At 42.7% G+C, this 26299-nt stretch overlaps 1 protein-coding gene across 2 annotated transcripts in view; it reads right to left on the reverse strand.

The window, feature by feature from the left end:
- Positions 1-26299, reverse strand: part of DCUN1D4 (defective in cullin neddylation 1 domain containing 4) — a 71293-nt gene that overhangs the window by 17800 nt on the left and 27194 nt on the right. Inside the window, exons 3-5 of one of the 2 annotated variants that reach the window (XM_024216219.2) lie at positions 25556-25595; positions 17301-17415; positions 747-838 (exon numbers count right to left, since the gene is read on the reverse strand). In XM_024216219.2, the coding sequence (XP_024071987.1) occupies positions 747-838; positions 17301-17415; positions 25556-25595 (247 nt within the window). The remainder of the gene's footprint in view (positions 1-746; positions 839-17300; positions 17416-25555; positions 25596-26299) is intronic. The other variant, XM_024216224.2, reaches the window with a different exon arrangement.

Below are 26299 nucleotides of genomic sequence, written 5' to 3' on the forward strand. Positions count from 1 at the left end.
AGACGATGAAGTATATCATAATAGGTGGTCCTAGAAAAAATTGCCAAGTCAAGTCCTGTTCAATATACAATAGTGAGAACGAGGCTAAAATATACCCTCATGCTTAGTGATGAAAAATAATTCTAAGGAAAGACTCCTTGGGGAAATGTGATCTCAGGAATCAGTTCCATTTTCTGCTTAGAATTGGAATCAGATTTAGAAGTGACAAACTAAATATGGCTAACCTCCTTCCCCTTTTAAAATGGGGCCCATGCCAGCAGGTGTCTACACTTCTCAATGGTAAGGGGCCAGAGCTCTAAAACAATGAGTTAAACAAACTTCAGTTGGAAACATAATTTAATGTACAGATATTAGCAATAAATTCTGGTATAGATTTTAGCAATAAACCACAATTAAAGCTTGATTTTGTTTAATGTACAGTTACTAATTTATTTGTAATTGTGTGTAACTTAAAACCAAAATAGTGATATATTATCTGCATTTGAAATGTTTCTTGTTTGGGGAAAATATTGTCTTCAGTGTGCTAATTATTCTTTCCGACACTGGCACATCTTGAGTTCTTTCGCATCTGTCTATAAACAGGATTCTTTTTTATTCAAGGATTCTTTTTTAAACTCTTTGCTTTACCAAGAAACCTCTGTATTCACATTTAAATTTCTAGGAAAAATCTCATTTAATAATGTCTTTAAATTTCAATACAAATTTAGACCGTTGTCAGGATTAGGCATTGGTACATATCAGCTTACCTGCATACTCATAGAACCATTCTAAGCATCTCTTACTTGAAAAGACTTCTTCCTCTGTCTTTATTCTAGTCGAATCATATTTTCTATACATGCTAAAAATGGAGAAAATAAATAAGTAATTTACATTTAAGAAAACAGCTTTGTAGTCAAGATACAGTTAGCCAATACAAATGCAATATCATTTTCCTAATATGGATAGTTTAAATCTTAGGGCTTCTGTTTTTCAGGGTTTATTACGGTAATTTCATTTTGGGGGAGTCTATTTTTTGGAAATTTTTGAGCTTTATGTAGATGTCCAAAAAACTGTATATACTGTAATGAGTAATGTATATTATACGCATTAGTCATTATAATAGTATATACTGTAATGAGTAATCTCTCTGTAATGTTCTTTAGCACACTTTAACATAGTACGGTTTCAACCAGCACTACATTAAAGCACACTAGGGAAGTTTTAATGCACATCAACAGGGGCTACACAGACCAGTTAATGCGCAACATATGAGTGCGCTTTAGAAATCACTCTCTGACAGCGTGCACTACTGATCCATGTAGACAAGCCCTTAGACACAAGTAACCATTTCCAGGCTTACTGCATAAACACCAGTTTGTTTTCTTTTCTCTTCCAGAATCGTGTGTTTTATTGGTGTTTACCAGTTAAAATCTCAAATCAGAAGCCCTACTTAATCTTTAGCATTTTACTTAACATCTTGCCCGCAGATATCCACTTATTCTGTTAAGCAGTTGTGTAAATAAGTACCATAAAACTAAATATCAGAAATATTGAATGTACAAATAAAGCTTGCTCTTTCAAAGTTTGGAACTTTTTCAGCAACATTGACTAGATGGCTCAAGGAACTGTAATGAGCTCTTCAGACCTTCATCTACAGATCATTGGTTTAAAATCCAGCTCAGGCTGATAAGTGACCACCAAAAAAACCTGCAGGGTAACCAAATGCTATGTGAGTTTGTTAGAGGGCTTTCCCTTCACACCCACAGGTGCCGACTCCATGGAAACTCCAGGGCTGAGCACCCACGGAAAAAAATTAGCGGGTGCTTAGAAACCACTGGCAGCCAGCTCCTCCCCCTCAAGTGCCTCCCGCCCACCGGCAGCCCCCACAAATCAACTCCTCCCCCTCCCTCCCAGCACTTACTGCCTCCTGCGATCAGTGGGGTGTGCAGGAGGCTCTGGGAGGAAGGCGGAGGAGCGGTGATGGGGCATGCTCAGGGGAGGGGGCAGAAATGGGTGGGAAGAGGTGGGGCGGGGAGGGGAGTTGGGAGAAGGGATGGAATGGGGCCTGGGGCAGAGCAGGGGCAGAAAGATGCGGGTGGAGGCTTGGGGGGAAGCGGGCGGGTAGAGGCGGGACCTGGGACGGAGAGGGGGGGTCAAGCACCCCATGGGCCCGGAGGAAGCGGTGCCTATGCCCACCCTGGTTCTTGTCACACAGACAGAAAGCAGAAGACCAGAAATCCGAAGGGCAGGCAATGCAATATTTATTGGGGTTAGTTTCAAGCAAGCATATCCATAGCTCTACACCAGGGGTAGGCAACCTATGGCACGCATGCCGAAGGAGGCACGCGAGCTGATTTTCAGTGGCACTCACACTGCCGGGGTCCTGGCCACCGGTCTGGGGGGCTCTGCATTTTAATTTAATTTTAAATGAAGTTTCTTAAACATTATAAAAACCTTATTTACTTTACATACAACAATAGTTTAGTTATATATTATAGACTTATAGAAAGAGACCTTCTAAAAACGCTAAAATGTATTACTGGCATGCGAAACCTTAAATTAGAGTGAATAAATGAAGACTCGGCACACCACTTCTGAAAGGTTGCCGACCCCTGCTCTACACACTGGCAGAGTCTGTTTCCAAGTGTTCCATAGATTCATAGATTCTAGGACTGGAAGGGACCTCAAGAGGTCATTGAGTCCAGTCCCCTGCCCACATGGCAGGACTAAATACTGTCTAGACCATCCCTGAGAGACATTTATCTAACCTACTCTTAAATATCTCCACAGATGGAGATTTCACAACCTCCCTAGGCAATTTATTCCAGTGTTTAACCACCCTGACAGTTAGGAACTTTTTCCTAATGTCCAACCTAGACCTCCCTTGCTGCAGTTTAAGCCCATTGCTTCTTGTTCTATCCTTAGAGGCTAAGGTGAACAAGTTTTCTCCCTCCTCCTTATGACACCCTTTTAGATACCTGAAAATTGCTATCATGTCCCCTCTCAGTCTTCTCTTTTCCAAACTAAACAAACCCAATTCTTTCAGCCTTCCTTCATAGGTCATGTTCTCAAGACCTTTAATCATTCTTGTTGCTCTTCTCTGGACCCTCTCCAATTTCTCCACATCTTTCTTGAAATGCGGTGCCCAGAACTGGACACAATACTCCAGCTGAGGCCTAACCAGAGCAGAATAGAGTGGAAGAATGACTTCTCGGGTCTTGCTCACAACACACCTGTTAATACATCCCAGAATCATGTTTGCTTTTTTTGCAACAGCATCACACTGTTGACTCATATTTAGCTTGTGGTCCACTAGCTAAATTCCATTCCCAGCTCTGATGCCACAGAGCGTTTACGTATGTCCCTGTTCTCAGCTCTGACACCGCAGAGTCTTTGCCTGTGTCCCTGTTTCCTAGCAGCCCCATATATACCTGCAATGTATGCCCGTGGTCCCACCTCTTACAACTTATGGTCATGTTCCATTTTGGATGGTCATGAGTCTGGGGTCTTCGTCCCACCTCTTTTGTATCCCATGGGCGGGATATGGAGTGAGGTTGTGCATTGACCAAGGCCAGGCTTTTCTTCGGCTCTTAGTGTGTCTTATGCCTCCCCACCAAGCCTCCTTTCCCCTCCTAATGGGCGGCTTGACCTTGGCTTGAGAGAGGAGCCAGCCAGCCTTCCAGCGTATGCTCATCTAATACACTCCCACCATCCCCAGTAACACTTTAACTGTTCTTATCTGTTCCCATTATACTATCAAATCCATCTGGCTAGGCAGAAGCAACACACAGGGCCTTTGTTCACACATATTAGTAAGGATATGGATGAATCAAAAATAAAACAGGCAAACAAGACCCAAAATTCTATCTCATGTGAATATACAGGCCTGAATCCTGCATTATCACTAGCACTCCTAACAGAGTTGGTGGTCTCAGTTCAGTTCCTGAACTGCCCTTGTAACAATACACACAATAATGGCAATTTCTGCAGAAAGTCCACAGCCAAGGACACAACTAACTTCGCTGCCTCCTAAACAGAAACTCTCTAGAAGAGGGCTTAGGCCTCTGGGTAGAGAAATATAGAAAAACTTGAAGTGTCTCTATCTTTACTGTATTTGTTCAGCACCAAAACAAGAGTATCATGAATTTCTATTACTGGTGACACAGGAAAGCATCACAAGTGCTAAAATAGAACAGTTAGTTACACTAAAGTAACTAGCGTTTTTATGGGAGGGGGAAGATGAGGGGTTTGGGAGATGATGTTGTCAGTGTGTATCTCACTGTAGATGCGAGTACTTTTTTTGTTTGATTAAGAGTGTCCGTTAGGGCAACACATGCACCGTATGCCTCCTCATGCTCTCACACAAGAGCAAAATGGGGGGAGGAATGGAGGCAATACCATGCTCCCACAGTTTCCTTGCAATTCAAAATCTGTGTTGCTGAGGACTCTGAAAAGTGGGGATGGAGGGCGGGTCATGGGATCCCCAATGAGTAGAATATCTCAAAGAACCACAGTTACTGTAAGGTAAGCAACCACTCTATCTTTCAGCCTATGTCAATATGAATCCCATTGTAGGTAACTGGCAATAAGTATCCTCCCTGGACAGTGGGAGTCAGGCGTTCCAACTGTATAAAACACACTGAAGGATTGCTCTCCCAAGCTGCCATGTCAAGTGCATAACGTTTAACAAAAGTCGGGAGGTTACTCAATGTAGTTGCCTTGCAGATCTCAGACTGGGACATTTCTGAAGCAGGCCAACAATGCTGCCTGTGCCCTGGTGGAATGTGCCTTGACGTTTGGAGGGAGCGACTCACCAGCCAATTGATAGGAGGTGAAAATGCAGTGTGATCCACTTCGAGATTCTCTGCAAAGAGATAGCTTGACCTTTCAAGGTGTTAAATATGGCCACAAGGAGGCAGGGACAGAAAAGCAGTCCTGTTGAGGTTACAGAGCAAGACTCTGGAGACGTTGAAACTATGCAGCTTCTTCTTCACAAAACTGCATTCAATGCCAAGAGAGAAGACAGGTATGATGATGGACTGGTTCATGTAGATTTCCAAAACCATCTTTGGGATGACTTTGGGATGTGGCTTCATCACCACCTTTTCTCTGTAAAAGAATGGGTAAGGCAGGTTGGCCCTAGAGCTTTGAGCAGTGGTTCTCAACATGTGGCCCACGGGCCATTTGCAGCCCAATCAGCACACAGCTGCAGCCCATGTGACATCCTCAGGACCATACAGGTAATATATATATTGTGTAGATGAGGCCCAGTAACACATAGAGAGCTGCATATGCAACCCACAAAGGTAAATAAGGTTGAGAACTACTGCTACAGAGGCTGGGCCAGTATAGCTATGCTTGCAGAGTCCCCTAGTGTAGATGCTGCATAAGCCAGCAGAAGGAGAAATTCTGCTGGCATAGCTACACCACATCCCTTAATGACATTAGCTAAACCGACAGAAGCACTCTCCTGTTGGCATAGTTGCAGCTACACCATGGATTTAGCTGACACAGCTGTCAGAAGGGGTATGATTTTTTTTCTCCACACTCCTAGCCAACACATCTATGCTGGCAAATCTTTGTAACGCAGACCAGGCCTAAACCCCCGTGTGTCTGATATCAAGACAACTTGTGCTCAGTGTAAAGGAATGAAGGGGTTTCTGAAAGTTGTGCTCTCTGGACTGAGTCTGCTGCAGCTCTCAAACACGTCATCAAATCTGTTCATGTGTCGAAGAAGCAATGTGCATTGCCGAGGAAGAGAAATGCTGGCAATCTCATATCTTGGGCTCTTTTTGGCATGATATTGCATCGTAGTGGTGGTGGTAAGATAGTGTGCACTGTGTCTGGGCAGTAGCTGGAGATGCTACTGTTTGAATTACAGAGAAGGGGTATAAGTCCCTAGAGCATGTAGAGTATCTCTGGAGTCCTTCAGCATGGGCATACCACTGTCTTCTCCCTAAACAGCTCTGAGTCCTCAGAAGGCAAGTCTTCAATCATGACCTACACCTCTCTCAGAATGTCCAAAACTTGAAGTCACGATACATTGTGCATGGTCACTGTGATGGCCATAGACCTATCTAATTATAGCCTTAAGCTATTCTCTGCTGTCATGAAGCAGCTTTGCAGAGAAGAGTGTCAACCAGTCATATTTGGCCAGCAGTGCCTGGCAATTATCCACCATCATTTTTAGCAAAGCCAAGGAATACAATTTTCTCCCAAACAGGCTGAGGCATTTGGGGTCTTTGTCCTTCTATGTATTTTTGTTCAACCTCAACTTTTCTTGTATGGCTGATACAACTAAAGAGCCTAGGTTGCGGTGAGTGTAGACGTAATCAAACTCCATACAGGGTAGTGGTATCCAATGTTCCCACTAATTTTTTCCATCCATGTGCAGAATGAATTTTGTTATGTGCAGCACTAATATCAAGGTAATGTGCAGATGTGCACCAGTACAAACAACAAACATAGATATAATATATATTTTTAAACAGTTCATAGGTATGGAAGAAGAAGGAAGACTATTAAAACAAGGGATAATTAACAAGGTGCACCGCTTAAGATGTTTATTTAATATGAAATCAAATAAAAAGAAAATTAACACTGCCCTTCGAGTACATGTATTTTATCATCCTTTCTAACAACTCAAGCTAGTAAACACACCAAAATGTGGCATACTGAAAACGGCTACATAAATAAAACAAAGTCATGGGCATTAAGTAAAAGCATAAAAAATATGCTCATCATATGGTGACAGTACAGGGGAAGAGAAGAAGAGGCAGACAGAAGCAGAGATGGATTGACAACATAAAAGAGTGGACAGGAATGGACTTTGCGGAGACTCGAGCACTGACACACAATCACCAGGGGTGGAGACAATTGGCTGATTGCTCATCAATGATGATGCCCCAACGACCAATGCGATTATGGGAGTGATGACGATGATAAAAAATATGCACCAGAGGCCCAATTTAATAACCTACTCCTACCATAGACCACGAAATTTTCAGGGAAAGCTGCTCTCAAAAAATGAAGCATCTGCCAAAACACTAGCATGCTACAGACTTTTGCAGTACACAAAACTATCCCTCTTGCATGCATATTATCTGCAGACATAGCTCAGCTTTAGTTTAGATGCTAAACAAATCTAGGAGTCAACTAGAAATAGTCATGCTCTCATCGCAAATATTAATACAATATTTTCTGATATTAGAAAGGAGAGTAAAAGGCATTCACTTAGGCTTATGCAATTTCTCTGGGATGTCAACTCTTAATTTGATTAATACTGCACACACATAGAAGAGTAAAAAAAAGTAATAAAGCAACACAGACAGCAAGCAAAACCACAAACAAACAAGTGACAAAATTGAAACTATGAAGGGAAGTAAAACATCAAGTGGTTGGTTATGGGTATTTTACAGTAGTGTTTAGGACCTACGCTGTGCAAGTTCAACAGAGCCCTGGAGAGAGAGAGAGAGAGAGACTCAAAAACTCAAGCGTAGAACCCCTGGAGCACAGAAATACATGGCTTCACAGTTTGCACAGATCCCTGCTTCAAAGACCTTGCAAATAAGGTCTTCATCCTACAAAACACCTAGCACCACACCTAGTGCTTGCTACTTATGAGTCAATGGGAGTACTCTGAAGAGCCAGAACTATACTAGATAGCAAAGACCTCTCCCCAAACAAATTCTAAAATTTGATGGAAATCACTTGTCTGAAATCCAACTCTAATTGAAAGGCCAAACTAATCAACAGCATCCATAGTAAAGTTCTTCCAGTTTTAACAATTTACCATGTATTAATTAGTAACAGGATATTTTTAAAAAATCATAAGATCAGTTTTCAGCTATCTACAACACTCCAAAAGAATTATGTTGTTAAAAGAATCCTTTTCTTTCTTACCTTAAGCCATTAATACCTATGTAAACTACGTAAATCTGAATAAGTGAGGTTCTTACCCACGAAAGCTTATGCTCCCAATACTTCTGTTAGTCTTAAAGGTGCCACAGGACCCTCTGTTGCTTTTTACAGATTCAGACTAACACGGCTACCCCTCTGATATGTAAACTTTGTTTGAAATGTAACCTTGCAAATGTCATGAGCTAGGCCTATCCACGTTTTTGCTCCAGTATCCATTCACTAAAGCCCCAATCCTGCAAACGTGTATGCATGGGAGCCCTCCACATGCATAATTGTTTGCAGGATCAGTATCTAAGGACTTGTCTACACTGGCACTTTATAGCGCTGCAACTTTTTTGCTCAGGGGTGTAAAAAAAACACACACACACACCCCAACGCTGCAAGTTTCAGCGCTGTAATGTGCCAGTATAGGCAGCGCTTCCAGCACTGGTAGCTACATCCCTCATGGAGGTAGGTTTTTAGAACGCTGGGAGAGCTCTCTCCCAGCACTGTGCCGCGACTACACAAGTCACGTTAAAGTGCTGCCGTGGCAGCGCTTTAATGTTGCTAGTGAAGACATGCCCTAAGAGTGTAAATAGCATGAAAGCAGCTTCTTAAAGCCACACTAATCAAAATAAAATCACAGATCTATTTCTTTTAACCTTGGATTGCTCTACTTTACCCATAAGATCGCTACAACAGAAAGATCAAGACCTCACTGCAACCTAATCTTCACTCTTCAAAAATATTCATATAACCCAGGAGTGGGCAAACTATGGCCTGGGGGCCACATCCGGCCCTCCAGACATTTTAATTCAGCCCTCAAGCTCCCGCCAGGGAGCAGGATCAGGGGCTTGCCCCACTCTGTACGGCTCTCGGAAGCAGCGGCGTGTCCCCACTCTGGCTCCTACTCATGGGGCAGCCAGGGGGCTACGCACACTGTCCCTGCTCCAAGCGCCGCCCCTGCAGCTCCCATTGGCTGGGAACCACAGTCAATGGGAGCTGCAGAGGTGGCGCCTGCAGACGGGGAAGCACGCAGAGCCGCCTGGCCGCACCTCCGTGTAGGAGCTGGAGGGGGGGACATGTCACTGCTTCTGGGAGCTGCTTGAGGTAAGCGCTCCCCAGAGCCTGCATCCCTGACCCCCTTCCATGCCCCAACCCCCTGACCCAGCCCTGATCCCCCTCGCACCCTCCAAACCCCTCATCCCCAGCCCCACCCCAGAGCCCGCACCCCCAGCCGGAGCCCTCACCCCCCCTGCACCCCAACCCCCAATTTTGTGAGCATTCATGACCCGCCATACAATTTCCATACTCAGATGTGGCCCTCGGGTCAAAAAGTTTGCTCAACCCTGATATAACCTCCTCAGAACTCTAGGAAGAGGACAGATTATTAACACTTATCTACAAAAGCAGGCTAAATGCTTTACAATTAAAAAAAAAAAACACCAATAGAAGTCAGATCCTCCATTAAGATCTGCTAATGCAGAATCCCGGAGCCTTCTCTCTCTCTCTGCTCTGGATCTGTCTCCCTCCAATCAAACTAAATCTTAGCCCAGTCTTTCTAACATCTCCCGACAGATGTCCACCAGCTGTCAACTGAAACTCAACATGGCCAAAAGTAAGCTCTTCATCTTTCCCTGCTGATACTAGGTGAAAAATATTTTGGTCTAGAACTGCAGAGGATTCACTGTTTTGTGTTTGCTCTATAATTCTAACAGTGGAAAATAGCAGGGGTGCCACATTATTCCTTCCCCATCATATTATTCCTGGCATATTTCAGGAAAGTACTGAAAGCATTTTTTGTTTTGGGTCATGGCAAATAAGTCAATTTTTGAGACTCCACGACACCAAAATTAATTGTGGAGAACAACAGGGTCCATTTCCCATTCGTGTTTCTGCAACAATGTTCTGCTGAGCGTGTCCACAGTGGTATTCTCCACCCGGCAGGTAGGCTGATGGTATAATGATGCTCTGCCGAATGCACCAGTTCCATAGCGTCACTGCTTCTACGCAAACGGATGGTGATCTCACTCCACCCTGGCACTTTGTGTAGAATATACATGCTATGTAGTCAGTCATGACTTTCATGTTTGCCTTCATCAAATGGTAGGCAAGCATTTCTAACTGCTCTGAGCTCCAATAGGTTGATATGTAGTGTTGATTCTAAGGGAGACCATTTGCCTTGAACCATGTGATCGCCTAAGTGAATTCCCCAATCAGTAAAGATGCATCTGATGTCTGTATCAACACTGGAGGTGGTTGCGTGAAGTGTACCCCTGTGCAGACGTTCTGCAGATCTTTCCACCTTTTGAGAGTCTTTGGCTATCAAGGGCATTGACAGTAGTTTGTTCTGTCTCTTTTTGGTGGATATACCATTTTGAAGCATGCCAGAAGGCAACGCACGTGGAGCCTTGCGTGACTTATCACAAAGGTGGTCTGCTGCTATGTGCCCGAGTATTTGAAGGCAATTTCTGGCCAAGGTCTGGGGGCTGATGTGAATGATTGATTAAGATGGTTAGGGTGTTGAATCTGTGTAGTAGTAGGAAGACATTGGCCTTTACCACATTGAGATAGGCTTCTATGAATTCTAGCTGTTGTACTAGAGTCAGAGCCGATTTTTGAGCATTCAGTTGTAGTCCCAACTGCGTGAATACATCTATAGCAGAGGTCCCCAAACTGTGCGGTCCCCTAGGGGGGCACAGAAGAACATTCGGGGGGCACAGTGGGGCCCAGGCCAGCCCCCACGAGGGGAAGGGAGGAAATGCCATCCAGCCCCGCTCCAAACTCTGCTCCGGCCCCGGCCCTGCGCCCTAACCCCAAACTCACCCCCAGCTGCAGCCCAGCCTCGTCCCCCTTACCACTGTCTGCGCCCCCACGCCAGTTGCGGCCCTGCTCCTGGCCCCAGAGGAGAAACAGACAGGGGCAAGGGGGGGGCATGACCCTGAAAAGTTTGGGGACCACTGACCTATAGTCTTTTGCGTAGCTAACGGGGCATCATCGAAAGATTGTGCCTTGAGTAGACAGTTGTCTAGATATGGATGTATCATGATCCCTGATTTGCAAAGATGGGCTGCTACAACAGATAGGACCTTTGAGAACATTCTGGGTGTGGATGATAGGCCGAATGGAAGCACCTTGTATTGAAAATGGTCTTGACCCAAGGTGAATCTCAGGAACTTCCTGTGGGATGGTGGAATCACGATATGAAAGTTAGCATCTTGTAGGTCGAGGGCCAAGAACCAGTCTCCCTGGTCCAGAGATGGAATTATTGCTTCTAACGTAACCATCTTGAATCTTTGTGACTTTACATATTTGTTTAGAAACCTCAGATCCAGAATGGGTCTCCATCCGCCATTCTTTTTCGGTATCAGGAAGTATTTGGAGTGGAAACCCTTCCCTCTGTGTTGATTGGGAACTGGTTCTATAGCACCAAGGTTTAGGAGACGATTTATTTCCTGAAGCAGCAAGCTCTCGTGAGAAGGGTCCCTGAAGAGGAACGGAGAGAGAGGATGGGTAGGCGGGAGGGAGGTAAAGTGGACTGAATAACCAATGGAGATGATCTCCAGTACACATTTGTCTGATGTTATCTTTTCCCAGTTTTGTTGAAAAAGAACAAGACGGTGTTTGTAGGGATGTACATAGTTTGAGTTTTGCAGCAATTGATGTTGGGAGTGGTAGCCTGGCACTTCAATCAATGTCTCAAAATTGATGTTTCAACATGGAGGACTGTACAGTTGAAGTTTGGGAGGCTGTCGGCTTTCATTTTTCCATCCGCTGTCTTTTCTGCTGAGGTTCGTAATGTCTCTGGTGTGGAGGGAACTGGGTCCGTTAGGATCTTTCGTCTGCAATTTGCTGTACTTCCTTTTCTGTGCAGGCATGTAGATCCCTAAGCAGTGCAACGTGGCTCTTGAGTCCTTCAATGTGTGGAGTGAAGAATCTGTCTCCTCCGCAAAGAGTTCAGATCCTTCAAACGGAAGGTCCTCCACAGTTGTTTGGACTTCTCTTGGGAGACTGGAAAGGTGAAGCCCCAAAGCTCTCCTCATTACTAACACCATTGATATGGAGCGGGCAGCTGCATCCACGGTGTCTAATGTGATTTCTAGTACTGTCCTTGCCAGAAGCTGGCCTTAGGCAATGATGGCTTGGTACTGCTCTCTTTGATCATCTGGGAGATGTTCAATAAAGGCATTAAATTTCCCATAATTGATGTGATTATATTTTGCCATCAAGGCCTGATAATTTGCATATTTTTTGTCTGCTCGTTTGCATGTTGGCGTTATCATGGCTGTCGTTTGCCAAATGATTTTGGCTAGGTCTAGGAAGTCCTCGTTGACCGGGAGTGCAATACGAGCTAAAGAGGATGTATGCAGGATGTCCAGCAGCTTGTGTTGCAACGTCTTCACTTCAAGGGGGATGTGAAGTGAGTCCGCCACTCTCCTGGTAAGGTCCTGAAATTGTTTGAAGTTGTCTGCCATAGTTGGTGGAGGGGGCATTATGGCTTCATCTGGAGAGGATGATGAAATGTTTGTTGCTGAAGTGATTTCTTATCCAGCCTTGCCTCCTGGTCCTCAAAGGTCTCCTCTTGAGGATCTGGGGGTCTAGAAAGGGAAGCTGAGGGAGATTGCATTCCTCTATCTCTATGGGAGACACTCAAGGTCCTAGAGAACTGGTGTCTATAGGATACCCATGGGAAAAAAAATTGCCTAGGGAGGTTCTGGGATCTCCATCATTGGAGATTTTTAAGAATACGTTAGACAAACACCTGTCAGGAATGGTCTAGATCAGGGGTTCTCAAACTGGGGGTCGTGAACCCTCAAGGGGTCGCGAGCTGTCAGCCTCCACCCCCAAACCCCGCTTTGCCTCCAGCATTTATAATAGTGTTAAATACAAAAAAAGTGTTTTTAATTTGTAAGGGGGGTCACACTCATAGGTTTGCTGTGTGAAAGGGGTCACCAATAAAAAAGTTTGAGAAACACTGGTCTAGATAATACTTCAGACTGCCACGAGTGCAGGGGACTGACTAGATGACCTCTCGAGGTCCCTTCCAGTTCTATGATTCTATGAGTCCCAATACAGCCATTGGGGTGGTACAAAGGGCATGGGTGGTGGTGCCCAAGGGTGTCCATACCAAGTGGTTGGGCCTTGTCTGTCCTGTCAGTATTGTGTTTCTAGGTGATATGTCTCTTGACAATGCTCTGGGAAGCTTTTGCACTGAGACAGAAGATAAGTTATCATCATCACCCTCTTCTTCTTCGCTCAATAGAGGTGGAGATGATAAAGAGGCCGGTGATGAGTATCTCAATACCATAGGGTATTCCAGAGTCCCCGAGGGGGAGGGATAGCTCAGTGGTTTGAGCATTGGCCTGCTAAACCCAGGGTTGTGAGTTCAATCCTTGAGGGGGCCACTTAGGGATCCGGGGCAAAATTAGTACTTGGTCCTGCTAGTGAAGGCAGGGGGCTGGACTTGATGACCTTTCAAGGTCCCTTCCAGTTCTAGGAGATAGGAGATCTCCATTAATTTAAATTTAATTTATGTGGTTGGTACCACTATATTGGTACCGAGTAGTAGGGATTCCAGTGTTTCGGAGGCCAAGAGGTCCTCGGAGAAATGGAATTCCTGCAGTACTGTGGTGGTAATCGGTCTGTCTCGAGTGGCCCGTCGGTGATAAGGAAGTTAGTGGTATTTGTAATTTTCTATGCCCCAGCCCTGAGCCCTCTCATACTCCGAACCCCTCAGCCCCACCCCCGCCACATGAATTTGTTATGTGCACAAGTATGGAGGTGATGTGTCACACATCACCTCCATATTGGTGCACATAACAAAATTCATTCCACACATGGGTGGGAAAAATTAGAGGGAACACTGCTACTGACCTCCCTCAGCACCCCGGATTTGCTCGAGCTACCAGATGCAAAGTGACATTCTCTTGTTGCACTTTTAGGAATTACTTCAGCTTGCCACGCGATCTGTATTCCTTTCTATAGAATCTGTCAGAAGCCAGGGTTGTAAATCTACTTTTCCAGTGATTATGAATAGCCTCGAGTCCCTCAAGAAGTTGCCCACTGTAGCACTAAAAGAGTGAGATTTATCTGAGCATCTGATCTCAGTGAGCAAGATTCCACTATATGTACATGAAACAGATTCAGCTCCTATTATCATTTTCAGGGGGAAACCTTTAGGCTATAGGATTTTTAGGCTGAGGGACTATCTTTATAATATTATTGCCACCGTTAGCATTGCTTGTGAAATACATGGATGGTGTCAAACAAGACCTCTTAATTTTATGTTATTTTATTTGTTTTTGTTGTTGTGCTGATGCCACCTGAGAGCTTTCATACCCAGGGTTGAGGTGATGCTATCCTGTAGCTCTGATTCAGGAAGCTGATCTTCCTCCCCTACGCAGGAAGAAATCCCCCTTTTTTGTGTGCATACACATGTGCACCCAGATAATCAGCATGTCTGTAATCTGTTCTTTTCTGCATTAATCTGTTATGCTACACTCCATGGTGAGCAGGGGAAAAAGACACTGAGGATTATCCACCATGCTGCATTCTGAAGACGAGCAAGGGACCAGCACTGACTTAATTTAATATCCACTTTGGGAGTTTGTCCCTATGAACAGACTTCAGAGGAGAGATTAAAATTGGACTCAGATATGGCTCCAAAATATTTTAAGTGGCTAGCAACCTCCTTGCCTTCAGAGAGGCTGGGCTTCTTGTCTTTCCCACCCTCTATATGGGGGTCTTTCTGCATCTTTCATGGAAGGTAATGGCATTCAAGAATAGGCTCCTCAGAGACTCTAGTTTGTATTGTATGGAGTCTATATGGGCCAGATGGGTCTGTTTACCCTGGAGACCTTAGTCTGGGATATCAATAAGGAACACCAGAAGGTCTGTTCCCAGGATGGCAACGGGATAGTAAACTTGGCCCAAAGGCCCCTTTACTATACTCTCCAGGGCTGTCTCCAGTGCCCTCCATCTGCAACTTGAGGGGAGACAGAGGGGCAGAAGGCAGCTGAGTTCCACAGTGAGCTCTAGGCAATGAGGAACAATTTTCCACCTAACACCACTCTTCTGGCATTGCTCCCGACGGAGAGAGTGAGGGAAGGGGCTTTTTGCTCCTGGAGCCAATCCTGCCTGCCTCCTTTCCTGCTTGGGAAAAAGGAGGGGGAGGGAGGCAAGGCAAACCCACCTAGACTGTGCAGGGGGCAAAAGGAACAGGACTGAACTGTGTGACAGAGAAGACTGAGCTCCCCAATGAGATCTTTGGTAAAGAGTGTGTAAAAGCAGGAGAGACAGGTCTTCCCTTTGCCTCTCAGCATAACTTGCTCCCTGAAGCCTACAGGGGCAACAGACCCCACCACAAACACCTCAGAAGGCAAAGCACAGACAATGGAAATTGCTCCTCAAAAGACAGACGTAGTCCTGGGACACAGCTGGGAATTATCGCCAAATTAGTCAGTCACATTTTTATAGTCAGAAATATGAACTAAAAGGTGAAATTTTCCTCAGAAAAGCTCAGAAGCAAGGAGGTCTGGCTGAGCCACTGGTGGCTGTGGGTGCAGATAAAACTGGAAGGAACTTCAAAAATGGGACATTCCCCTGCTGCCAGTGAATGACAGGTCTGATTCTACCCGAAAGCTAAAAGCCGACTGAAATACATTTGCAGAGTTTAAGATGAAAAGAGCTATTTGTTACACATCTAAATGTGGAGAGACACAATGAAGACCCTTAAAAATACACCTGCAGAATATTTTTAACTTCTTTACTTGTATAGCACTACCTTAGATTATTAAAACAGAAAAATGTTAGAAATGTAATTAGCTTTTTACTATTTGTTTACTATTTGCACTAAGGTCAGTTTCCTTTGTTTCCAGACAGCACTGCTTTCTGGATCTCATGTACTGTCTCAATGTTTTGGCAGAGGAAATGTTCAATATAAAAATTTCTATTAGGTTTTGTGAAAAAGAAGTATTGTTTCTGGTCTCACTTCATTATTCTATTTGCTATTTATATGTATACATTTGCCACATTCTTATAGATATGTTGTAATATTTCTTGTGCATCCTGTTTTACTTTTTAATTTTATTATTTCTGAAAATTGGTAAAAAACTGTTTAAAAAAAAAGACATATATATTGCTTTTTGTTCTTGTTAATACTGCATAGCCAACAAAGCAAAGAAAAGGGGAGCTGGATTCTATTCCCTTCATCAGCATTAACAGATTTATTTTAATAAGTTCCAAGTCAGTTACACTTGTGCAACCCCACAATGGAATTGCCCAGACATAATTAGGGGCCTAATTTGGCTTGGAGAACCTTTATTACTAGTGACAGTGAACAAAATGGAAAGAACCCAGTCTGAATAAGATATTATGCTGAGATTCCAGGCTGGCAATTAGAAAAAAATCTTTTTACATTTGAGGACATTTATTATGGGTACATTTGCTTTTTGAGCCACTTATTATATAGTAGAGCATCATAGCACAAGCCCCATTCTCTAGCTACTATGCACACTCAAAAGTTCTTAGTTTAAACAGGCAAGACAAAGGAAGTATTCTACCCATTTTTACAGTTGGGAAACTGGAGCACAGAAATTAAGTACCTTTCCCACGGTCACACAAGAAGTCTATAGCAAAACCAGGAATTGAACTCAGATCTTGAGTCCCAATCTAGTGTCATAATCACAAAGCCATCCTTCCTCATTCAGGCACAGGCATAGAACATAAGAATGGCCGTACCGGGTCAGACCAAAGGTCCATCTAGCCCAGTATCCTGTCTACCGACAGTGGCCAATGCCAGGTGCCCCAGAGGGAGTGAACCTAACCGGTAATGATCAAGTGATCTCTCTCCTGCCATCCATTTCCACCCTCTGACAAACAGAGGCTAGGGACACCATTCCTTACCCATCCTGGCTAACAGCCATTAATGGACTTAACCTCCATGAATTTATCCAGTTCTCTTTTAAACCCTGTTATAATCCTAGCCTTCACAACCTCCTCAGGCAAGGAGTTTCACAAGTTGACTGTGCGCTGCGTGAAGAAGAACTTCCTTTTATTTGTTTTAAACCTGCTGCCTATTAATTTCATTTGGTGGCCCCTAGTTCTTGTATTATGGGAATAAGTAAATAACTTTTCCTTATCTACTTTCTCCACATCACTCATGATTTTATATACCTCTATCATATCCCCCCCTTAGTCTCCTCTTTTCCAAGCTGAAAAGTCCTAGACTCTTTAATCTCTCCTCATATGGGACCCATTCCAAACCCCTAATCATTTTAGTTGCCCTTCTCTGAACCTTTTCTAGGGCCAGTATAGATTTCCACAGTTAGTGCCATTTTTACCATTTCATAAGTGGATGATCACCCCAACTGTTCATCAATAATGTTATTTCATCATTATTAGCTCACATTAAGATGACATACCCATCATGTCTACTTTTCTTAGCAGATAAATCATCTCCGGCTGCAGGTCTCCTCTTTTTCCTTGGAGGCATCACTTTGCTAAAGCAGTCTGATGAACTGCAAGATCGGAGACTTCCTATGGAGGGTATTAAAAAACAAGGAATAAAAATAGTTACAGGACAGTGAAACCATGTGCATTTTTCTCCAAAAATTAGAGACTGGTGAATTGATTCGAATAAAAGAACTGAAATTTTGAAGTCAAACAAAATTCCTCCATCTCCTTTCAAAATAAAACGCCACCCATTTTTATGTGCCACTCTACTTCCTGGTTTCTGTGAAGACGGAAAGCACTGAAAAATACTACAGGAGCAAAGACCAGTCTCTTGTACTATTTTCAATCTGTCTAGTATAAATAAGGGCCACAAACCTCCTGAGAAAATCTGCTTTAGAGCCTCAGGAAGCATCCTAACTTTTACTTACTTGTCCAAACCAGAACTTTTGAGGTTTGCCCATCACTTGTCAAAATAAAGGGCTGGCCCAGTGATTAGAGCACAATACTTCTAATAGACACCCTTGTTTGATTTCTTAACCCAATTTCTTGTTCTCTGGCCCAAGAAGAACAGGAGGTGCTCTACAGAGAGGGGCATACTCAACAGCTACTGGTAGGGAGCACCTTTGTCACTTTGCTTTGACTCTCTTAGGAGCAACGACTGATCCCAGAGACAGAGTTCTGTCCAACCCTCCTTAACTAGAAATAATGACCACAGCACAGAACCCTGAAGAAGTGGTGTATAAAACACAGGATAAAGACCAGCTGGAAGAGTCAGCATAGCTCTGAATAGCATGCAGAGAACTTAAAAAGGAAATGGAGAGAAGCCTAAGGGTAAGAAAAGGCAGAGAAGCCAAGTTAAGGTAATTGCAAGGAACTGCAGAACAGGGTAGTCTTCATAGTTAGCCTTTAATTCACCTTCTGTGGAGCTCCTATGGCATCCAAGATAACTCTTAATATAGTAAAACCCCATATAATCCTCTAAATATGTTTCACTGCTTGAGGCTTCAGAAAATCCAACCATAAAACTTTCCATTTTTAGACATTACAATGGCACAGGTTGAAGGTAGGTGCCCAACTCTCATTAAAAGGCAATGGAGTTTGGTGCTATCATATCCCAGATAAACTGTTCCAATGGCTTATTACCCTAATTTAAAATTTTGCACTTTATTCCTAGTTTGAATTTGTCAACATTCAGATTTATAGCCACTGAGTGAAAGGGAAGAACAGCAGAGGGCACAGAAGTTATAAAGTGACTATTTTTTTAAAAAAGAAAGACAGACCGACACCTGAAAGAGGAATATATTTTCAAATATTGTTCCAAGAAGTACAAGTCTTCTGCGTATGTTATTTATGATTTTAGTGTTTCCATTCTAATTAAATCTTTTGTTGCACTTTTAATTGCTGAATGATGGCCTACAAACTAAAACCACAGTACAGAAGTATCATTTATTTTAAAAATTATACATTTACACAGCTGTTATTAAATACTTCTTTGTAATGAAAATTCACAAAGAAACAAGATATAGCTATGTTGTGTGCCCATCTGAATGTAAAGATTGTCAGTTCTTTAAAGGCAATTTCTAACAGGTTTGTTAGCTCAGCATTGGTTTAATATGAATATTTTCTGCACAGATTTTACTAGGAGATCATTTTATTTTAAGGTAATTTCTATCTCCAACTTTTCCTGATTAATAATCAGTTACAGGTCTGCTCACCTACAAATGCACAAACACAACTCCCACTGTCTTCAATAGGAGTTGCTTGAGACTGACAGAAAATTTACTTACATATAACTGCTTCTCTGCAAATATCATCTTGAACATAGGAAAAGAAAGACCTCCTAGTTCATCAAGTCTAATTCCTTGCTATCACAAGCAACCCCATCATATGATTCTATTCATAAACATATCCAGCTCCATTTTAACACTAGTTAGTTTGTTTGCCTCTTCTCTCCGCACCATTAGAAGGCTGTCCCAGAAACTCTTGCCTCTGAGAGTTAAAAACTGCTCAAGACTGGCAGTTCTTAATGGCTTTTGACACTTAAAGGTAACATTTGCAAGTAAGATACCCCAAATGTCTGTCATGTGCCATCACCACCCAAGAACAGCCAGCTATTAATGTTGCTTGCCAAATAGTCCCTTCAGTTCCTTCACCTGTGCAGGAGATTAAAGTTCCCAGAAAAAAAAAAGTCAACTCAAGATGATCAACCTCGCATCTAAAACACACCCCAGAGAAAAATGAAAAACAAGGTATGAGATTAAAAAATGAGTGTGGTAAACCTCTGAACCAAGGGAAAGTGGGCAAGTAAATGAGAATCTGCAAAGGATGTCTTTAGAAAAGCAGAATTACAGATATATAATTTTTACTTTCTCCAAAGATAACATCTGTGCAAATCCTTACACTCATGGAGACCAAGCAACTTGAGGAATGTTCAAAAATAAAATAAATGCAAAGTTTCAGCGAGCAATAATAACAAAACTAATGCCAATGCCGATAACAAGCAAGGTGTTTTATGTTTTTAAAAATTAGATGAGAACACTAAGACACCCACCTAAACAAGAAATACAGTGTACAAGCCTGTAGAATGAGACCACAAGTGCAGGGGAAAACATGCAAAAGGCCAAATGAAAATAAGGAATATTCAAAAGACATCTTTGTTTATTTTGGAAGGAGAGAGTTTGGACTTCCCTACATTGGATTCCATGCTCCAGAAAAGTTTCAGACCCCTGCAGATTCTCTTCAGGAGATCAAATTCATGCAATAAGAGTGTGTGGAGACAAAATAATATTGTTGTTTTACAGGTGCCTGCAACAGACCCATTCCTAATATGGGGAGTGATGTAGCTTTGCCTTTGATCAAGGAAACTTTGTGCATTTGTCATCTAGTTTTAGAAGAGCCATAATACGAAATGTACACTCACATTCATTTAGAGAGAGTGGATAAAAATCTTGATTTTAACACAGCTTAAATTAAAAAACTCACTGTTAGTTTACTTTCTTCGCATCTTGGAGTCTTAAATTGCTAAAATGATTATGACTTCAACTTAATTGCTAGTATAATTTCAGATTTTACAGAGACTTATTTAACTAAAGTACTTTCACAATTAATACTCATCTATGCTGAAAGAGACAAGTCCAGCACCTCGTTAATATCCTTACTATGAAAACTGCCACAAACTCATATGAAATTGATAAGCAAAGAGCCCATTCTATCTTTGCAATTAATACTATCTTCCAAATGTATATATCATGAAAGCTAAAATGCTTCACTCAGGCCATACTCTCCTAGTTAGCGTTTGCAGTTTGAATTCAATGGGACTTAGGGCCCCAAATCATTCAGGTGCTTTTGCAAATTCCATCCTTAGGAATATAACTTTAGGCTCCTACTTTTGAAAAATTTGACCTGTGTATAAAATAATTCACAATAACTTTGTTAATATACTGAACCTCTAAATAACAATGAAATAATTAACACTGAAGTAATTTAGTTTTGCAGCAACAACCATGTTATGCCACTAAGAGAAAAGTTCTTAATAAAAATCCAATTTTAATCCGAGGCTGCACACAGTTGTGCACATGCTTAACTTTAAGCACAATGTAGTCTCTCTGAAGTCAAGGGACTATTCATGTGAGTAGAGTTACGTACCTGCTTAAGGCCCTGACCCTGCAAATATTAATTTTCAGTATTTTGTTTTTTGTCTATATCAGATTTGTAAATTTCAAATAAAACATCCCATCTGCAGTGGCATTACGAAAAGTATTTATAATTTGGTTCATTACAAATTTTAATCTAAAACTACTACAGCAAAAGATTTCCAAATAGTTTTACAAAACCTCAACCAATGGTTGAAAAAAAAATCAAGTGATTTTAAATCACTCCATCCTAAGGAGAAGGTCCACTTAGTAACAGCAATGCCCAATAGACTGGTCTCAAAAGAAACAAAATGTTGAACGGACTTTAAGGACTTTGTTTGCTCCAAAGAGTCAAAAGATTCTTGGGTTAATTAAGAATACTGTAGAGAAGGATCTTCTCTCCAGAATGGGCATGCCAGCATAGGAGAATTTTGATAGGTGAAACTCATTAAGGTAAAAAAGCACCTCAAACACCACCCAAGAGTGGAATGTCAGAGGAGTTCACAGCACCAATTATAGCATTATGCAATCTGGGATAAGGTCAATCAAGTCATTACGCCCTGGTTCCCAACTGCAGTCACTGCCACCAGGAAAGTGACATGCCATCTAAGAAACTTACGCTCACAGGAACAGAGTAGTTCAAAAAGAGCTTTCATTAGATTTTTAGAAGCCTCTTTAAACAGGATGTTTCAGAAGTGCCAAAACCCCTAAGAATCTAACAGCATGGGGCCACATACACTGGTATACCTTTAACTAGCTCCTGAAAGGCCAAAATAGCGCCTTACATGATGTACACTTTGTCTCCACAGAACAAACACTCTCTCAATTGCCTTAAAGATTGGGAAAGATATGCAAGGGATCTACTAAACCTTTTTCCACCAACACACCCACAACAGGATGCAAAAGTATAGCAAATCTATTGGACAGAAATGACTGGCCCATCTACCGCACAGAAGTAACCCTTGCAGACTTCCAGCCTGATTTTAACTCAAAATCAGCTGTCTTGGAGAGTTTCTGTGAGAAATGATAAAGGTAGGATTTCTCTATTGTCATGTTCCTCATAATGGATGTGTATTTTGAAGCAGAAGACTCCTTTAGCTAACATGAGTTCAAATAACAGCTCTCACCACCTTAATACTCAGCCTGTCCCAACTCAAATGGCTAGAACTATGTAGATGACAAGGAAACCTGGAGTGTAATAAGTGACACTGGCAGGACTAACCCTGGCTGCGCACAAATCCCCACCACAAAAGCAGCAGCAGCACTGAGGCTTGAGTTTACTGTACTGACTCTCGAGATACAAGCGCTAGCCTGGGAGGAAGAAAAGTTCCAAATGCATGCACAGTTCCTACCCTTGATGATGCAAAGCAAGAGAATTACCTCAAAATAGGTACTGTGGACTTCTTGACAGCCATATAAAGGACCAGGAGTGACCAGGCCAAATTACAGAGTATACTCCAATACCCGGAATCAACCTACCCATTTCCACTTCCAGCATATGGATGCAGGAGGAGGAAATCCTGAGACCTCAATGTGGAGCTAAAGTTATGGGTTTTCTCATATGCACATTGGGAAGCTTCTGATTCCTCAACATCACATGCCTCAACCTCTCATACAAAGGCTTCATTTCATCTGATGAGACACAGCCAGGTATCAACAACTTCAAATGCCAAGGCCCTGAGTGCATTCAGGAGCCAACATCTGGTGAAGCCCTTCTCTGCTGATGGTGCAAGGCACTTCGGTGGTGAAGTGATCCCACTAGATTTACCAGGGAGGATGGAAGACAGGTCTGCTCTGAATCTCAGCAGGCCTGGCCAACTCAGCCCTGAGCTTCAAGAGTTTGCATTTTTAATTGCTCTAGGTTGACCATACACTGGGCTTACAAGAATCTTCCTGGGGGGTCTTGAGAACTTACAGGCACTCCCCACTTTTCTTCAGTGCTCAAGATGACATCTGCAAACAGAACTAACACTTCTGAAGCAGATAACATGACAAACATGGTCAGTCTTAAGGCACTGTTCTATTACATGATCAAGGTGTGAAGCCACTAAGTGATCCTCTTTAGATACCATACCTAAAATTAAAGAGAAAGGGACTGTATATCAAAGATAGCATCAGCTCAATAGAAACAAGCACTAATGCAGGCACCAAACTGTAAGACATCAAGCCACGTAAGAAAACGTTGGTGCCAGTTAACAGAGAACAACGTCACAACTGTGCCAAGCCTTCAAAACAAAGGGCTCAGGAATTCAAAGAACTCTACTGGACCCAATTAGAAGGCAGAGTTAGAACCAAGAAGTGGTACTCAACAAATATCACTGGAATATGGAGAAGAACTCGAACAACACAGAGAGAGGTTCATCTCCGTAAGCAAGATTCCTTCCTCAATCCCAGTCAAGAAAAAGTTTACTGGAGTGTCTGAAGTGCAGCAAGGGGTGCCACATAATGGCCAGCGGGAGCCTGAGTTGTGCTCTATTCCCACTACAGCTCACAAGAGTCCAAACACCTTAACAGAAAGGGAGATTCTGCTAGTCTTGTGCTCAGAACCTATATCCCAGAAGTGAGAGTCATGTACAGATCTAGGTCAGGGGTTATCACAACAAAATTTTTGGTGGCCTCAGAGTGCGGCCACCAACCCTTGCTGGTGGCCGCTCTGACAATTTTTCCTAAAATACTTAATTAACTTTAGGAAAAACGAATAAATATGCACATATACATGTCCAAAACATTGTAATTTATTTATGTAGGGTTTTTTGCAATAATAAAAATAATGTACAGTTGTTTCTATTCTTTACTGAACCTAAACAGACTAGAAATACAAATAAGGTGCTTTGCACGTCCTTTTGTCTTTTTTGTTGTTTTTTCTTTTGCTTTTTTGGTTGCCTTTTTTTTTTAGACTTGCTGGCTAGTAAATCTGCTGCTGTGAAAAGTGATACTTGTATGTTAATATCACTTTTCACAGCCTCCCAGCTAGCTACTAAGGCTATGTCTACACTACAGACCTTAGTGGCACAGTTGTACCGCTGCAGCTGTGCCGCTGTAAGGTCTCCTGTGTAGCTGCTCTATACCGGTGGGAGAAGCTCTCCCGCTGGCATAACTAAACCACTCATAATGAGCGGCGGTAGCTATGTTGGCGGAAAGAGCATCTCCCACCAACATGCCGCTGTCCACACCAGTGCTTCTGTCTGTGAAACTTTTGTCAGTCGGGGATGTTTTGTTCACACACCGACCGACAAAAGTGCTAGTGTAGATATAGCAGGGGTAGGCAACCTATGGCACGCGTGCTGAAGGCGGCATGCAAGCTGATTTTCAGTGGCGCTCACACTGCCCGGGTCCTGGCCACTGGTCCGGGGGGCTCTGCATTTTAATTTAATTTTAGATGAAGCTTCTTAAACATTTTTAAATCCTTATTTACTTTACACACAATAGTTTAGTTATATATTATAGACTTATAGAAAGAGACCTTCTAAAAACGTTAAAATGTATTACTGGCACGCAAAACCTTAAATTAGAGTGAATAAATGAAGACTCGGCACACCACTTCTGAAAGGTCGCCAACCCCTGAGATATAGCATTAGTCTGCTGTGAAAAGTGATATGAACAAGCATACATTTATCACTTTTCACAACAGACTTAATTTGTATCCTGGCATGCCAGGGTTGAGTAAGCCCTGAATGGTGAGGTAGATAGGGAGGTAGCGGGGCCAGGGGTGATAGGGGGAATGAATGGGGTCCGGGGGAGGCAGCGGGAGCTGGGGCGATGGGGGTGGGGGGTGAGCCCGGGGCCAGAGCCAAGTGCCACATGGCCAGGGGCCGGAGCCCACCGCTGTGCAGGTGGACAGAGCCCGAAGCCTTGAGCCCTGAGACAGATCCCAGAGCCTGTAGATGGAGTCTGAAGCCCTGCAGCTGGAGCCTACTGCCCGTCACCCCAGGACTGAAGCCGGACTCCACCACCCCCAGGAAGGTGGGGAACTTACTGGCTGCTTGATCCTCCAGTATTTGTGTCTCCAGAGGGGACAAGGCTCAAACCCTGCTAGCAGCCCCAAGGGAGGAACTGCTGTTCCCCCCCACCCCTGTAATCATCACTCCGGAGGCCGTGACTGCAAGAAAAGCCCCTGGTGGCCGCATTTGAGAAACACTGGTCTAGTGAATTCCTGTTAGGAAGTAGCAGTAAAATGGCAGATGTCATAGAGACCTATAGGAACTATTCATAGTTTGAGAAATTAGAAGCACAGCTGTTTTTCAAAACACTGCTTTTGAAAACAAACTGTTTTTATTATTTTCTAGTAGATATCCCCCTTTTAGCCATTTAACATACACCTCTACCCCAATATAATGCGACCCAATATAACACGAATTCGGATATAACGCGGTAAAGCAGTGCTCCGGGGGGGCAGGGCTGCGCACTCCGGTGGATCAAAGCAAGTTCGATATAACGCGGTTTCACCTATAACGCGGTAAGATTTTTTGGCTCCCGAGGACAGCGTTATATCAAGGTAGAGGTGTATTAGAACTAATCATTTTAGTTAGTTTTCTCTTAGAATGCATGCTTAAATTCCTACAGTATATTTCAACTAAGTAATTATCAAGTACCTGTCTGGTGATCGTCTTGACCAACGTCTTCTGTCAGATTCTGTAAGTAAGACATTTTCATCAATGCAGTTAAGGGATATGGTAGCCTTTATAATATAAAGCTCTATCAAGTGATAGTTGAAAACACTGTTATATAGTACTCCAAATCATTTTCATTATCACAGAAGCACTAGCAATTGCAATGGCTGAGGCTGCGTAATGGTTTCCATTCTAACCCAGTTTTCAGTTCTTAATTTTCTGAAGCATTACCCTTATGAGTTGAAATTTTCCAGGTGAGGAATCTATCCAGGAGTGCTCTTTTTAAAATATTTGAAAGCTTGAGCAAAAAATGTTCAGCTATTTTGAGAGAAAAAAAAAAGATAGTGAAACACAAATTTGTTCACTGTAGGCGGGAAAAAATTGGCAATGCTATTTTGAACAGCTTTAGTGTTGAAGCAGCTAGCAGCAAAAATTTAACATGAAAATGGTCTTGAGGAAAAGGACTGTTATATGTTCCCAGGAAAACTAATTGAGATTTGACTGAGTTATGAACTTCTGAAAAATCATACTCTGAACACACAATACATTTTCCACTAAGCTAATGTGTGTGTGTGTTTGTGTGTGTGTCAGACTAAGAGTTGCCTACAATGTCCTAATTAAACTTTATTAAATAATAGGTTTCAGAGTAGCAGCCGTGTTAGTCTGTGTCCGCAAAAAGAATAAAGTTTAATTAGGACATTGTAGGCAACTCTTAGTCTGACACAC

Source organism: Terrapene carolina, unplaced genomic scaffold (genome assembly GCF_002925995.2).
Source record: "Terrapene carolina triunguis isolate 2854851 unplaced genomic scaffold, T_m_triunguis-2.0 Scaffold66, whole genome shotgun sequence".
NCBI classification, from domain to species: Eukaryota; Metazoa; Chordata; order Testudines; family Emydidae; genus Terrapene; species Terrapene triunguis.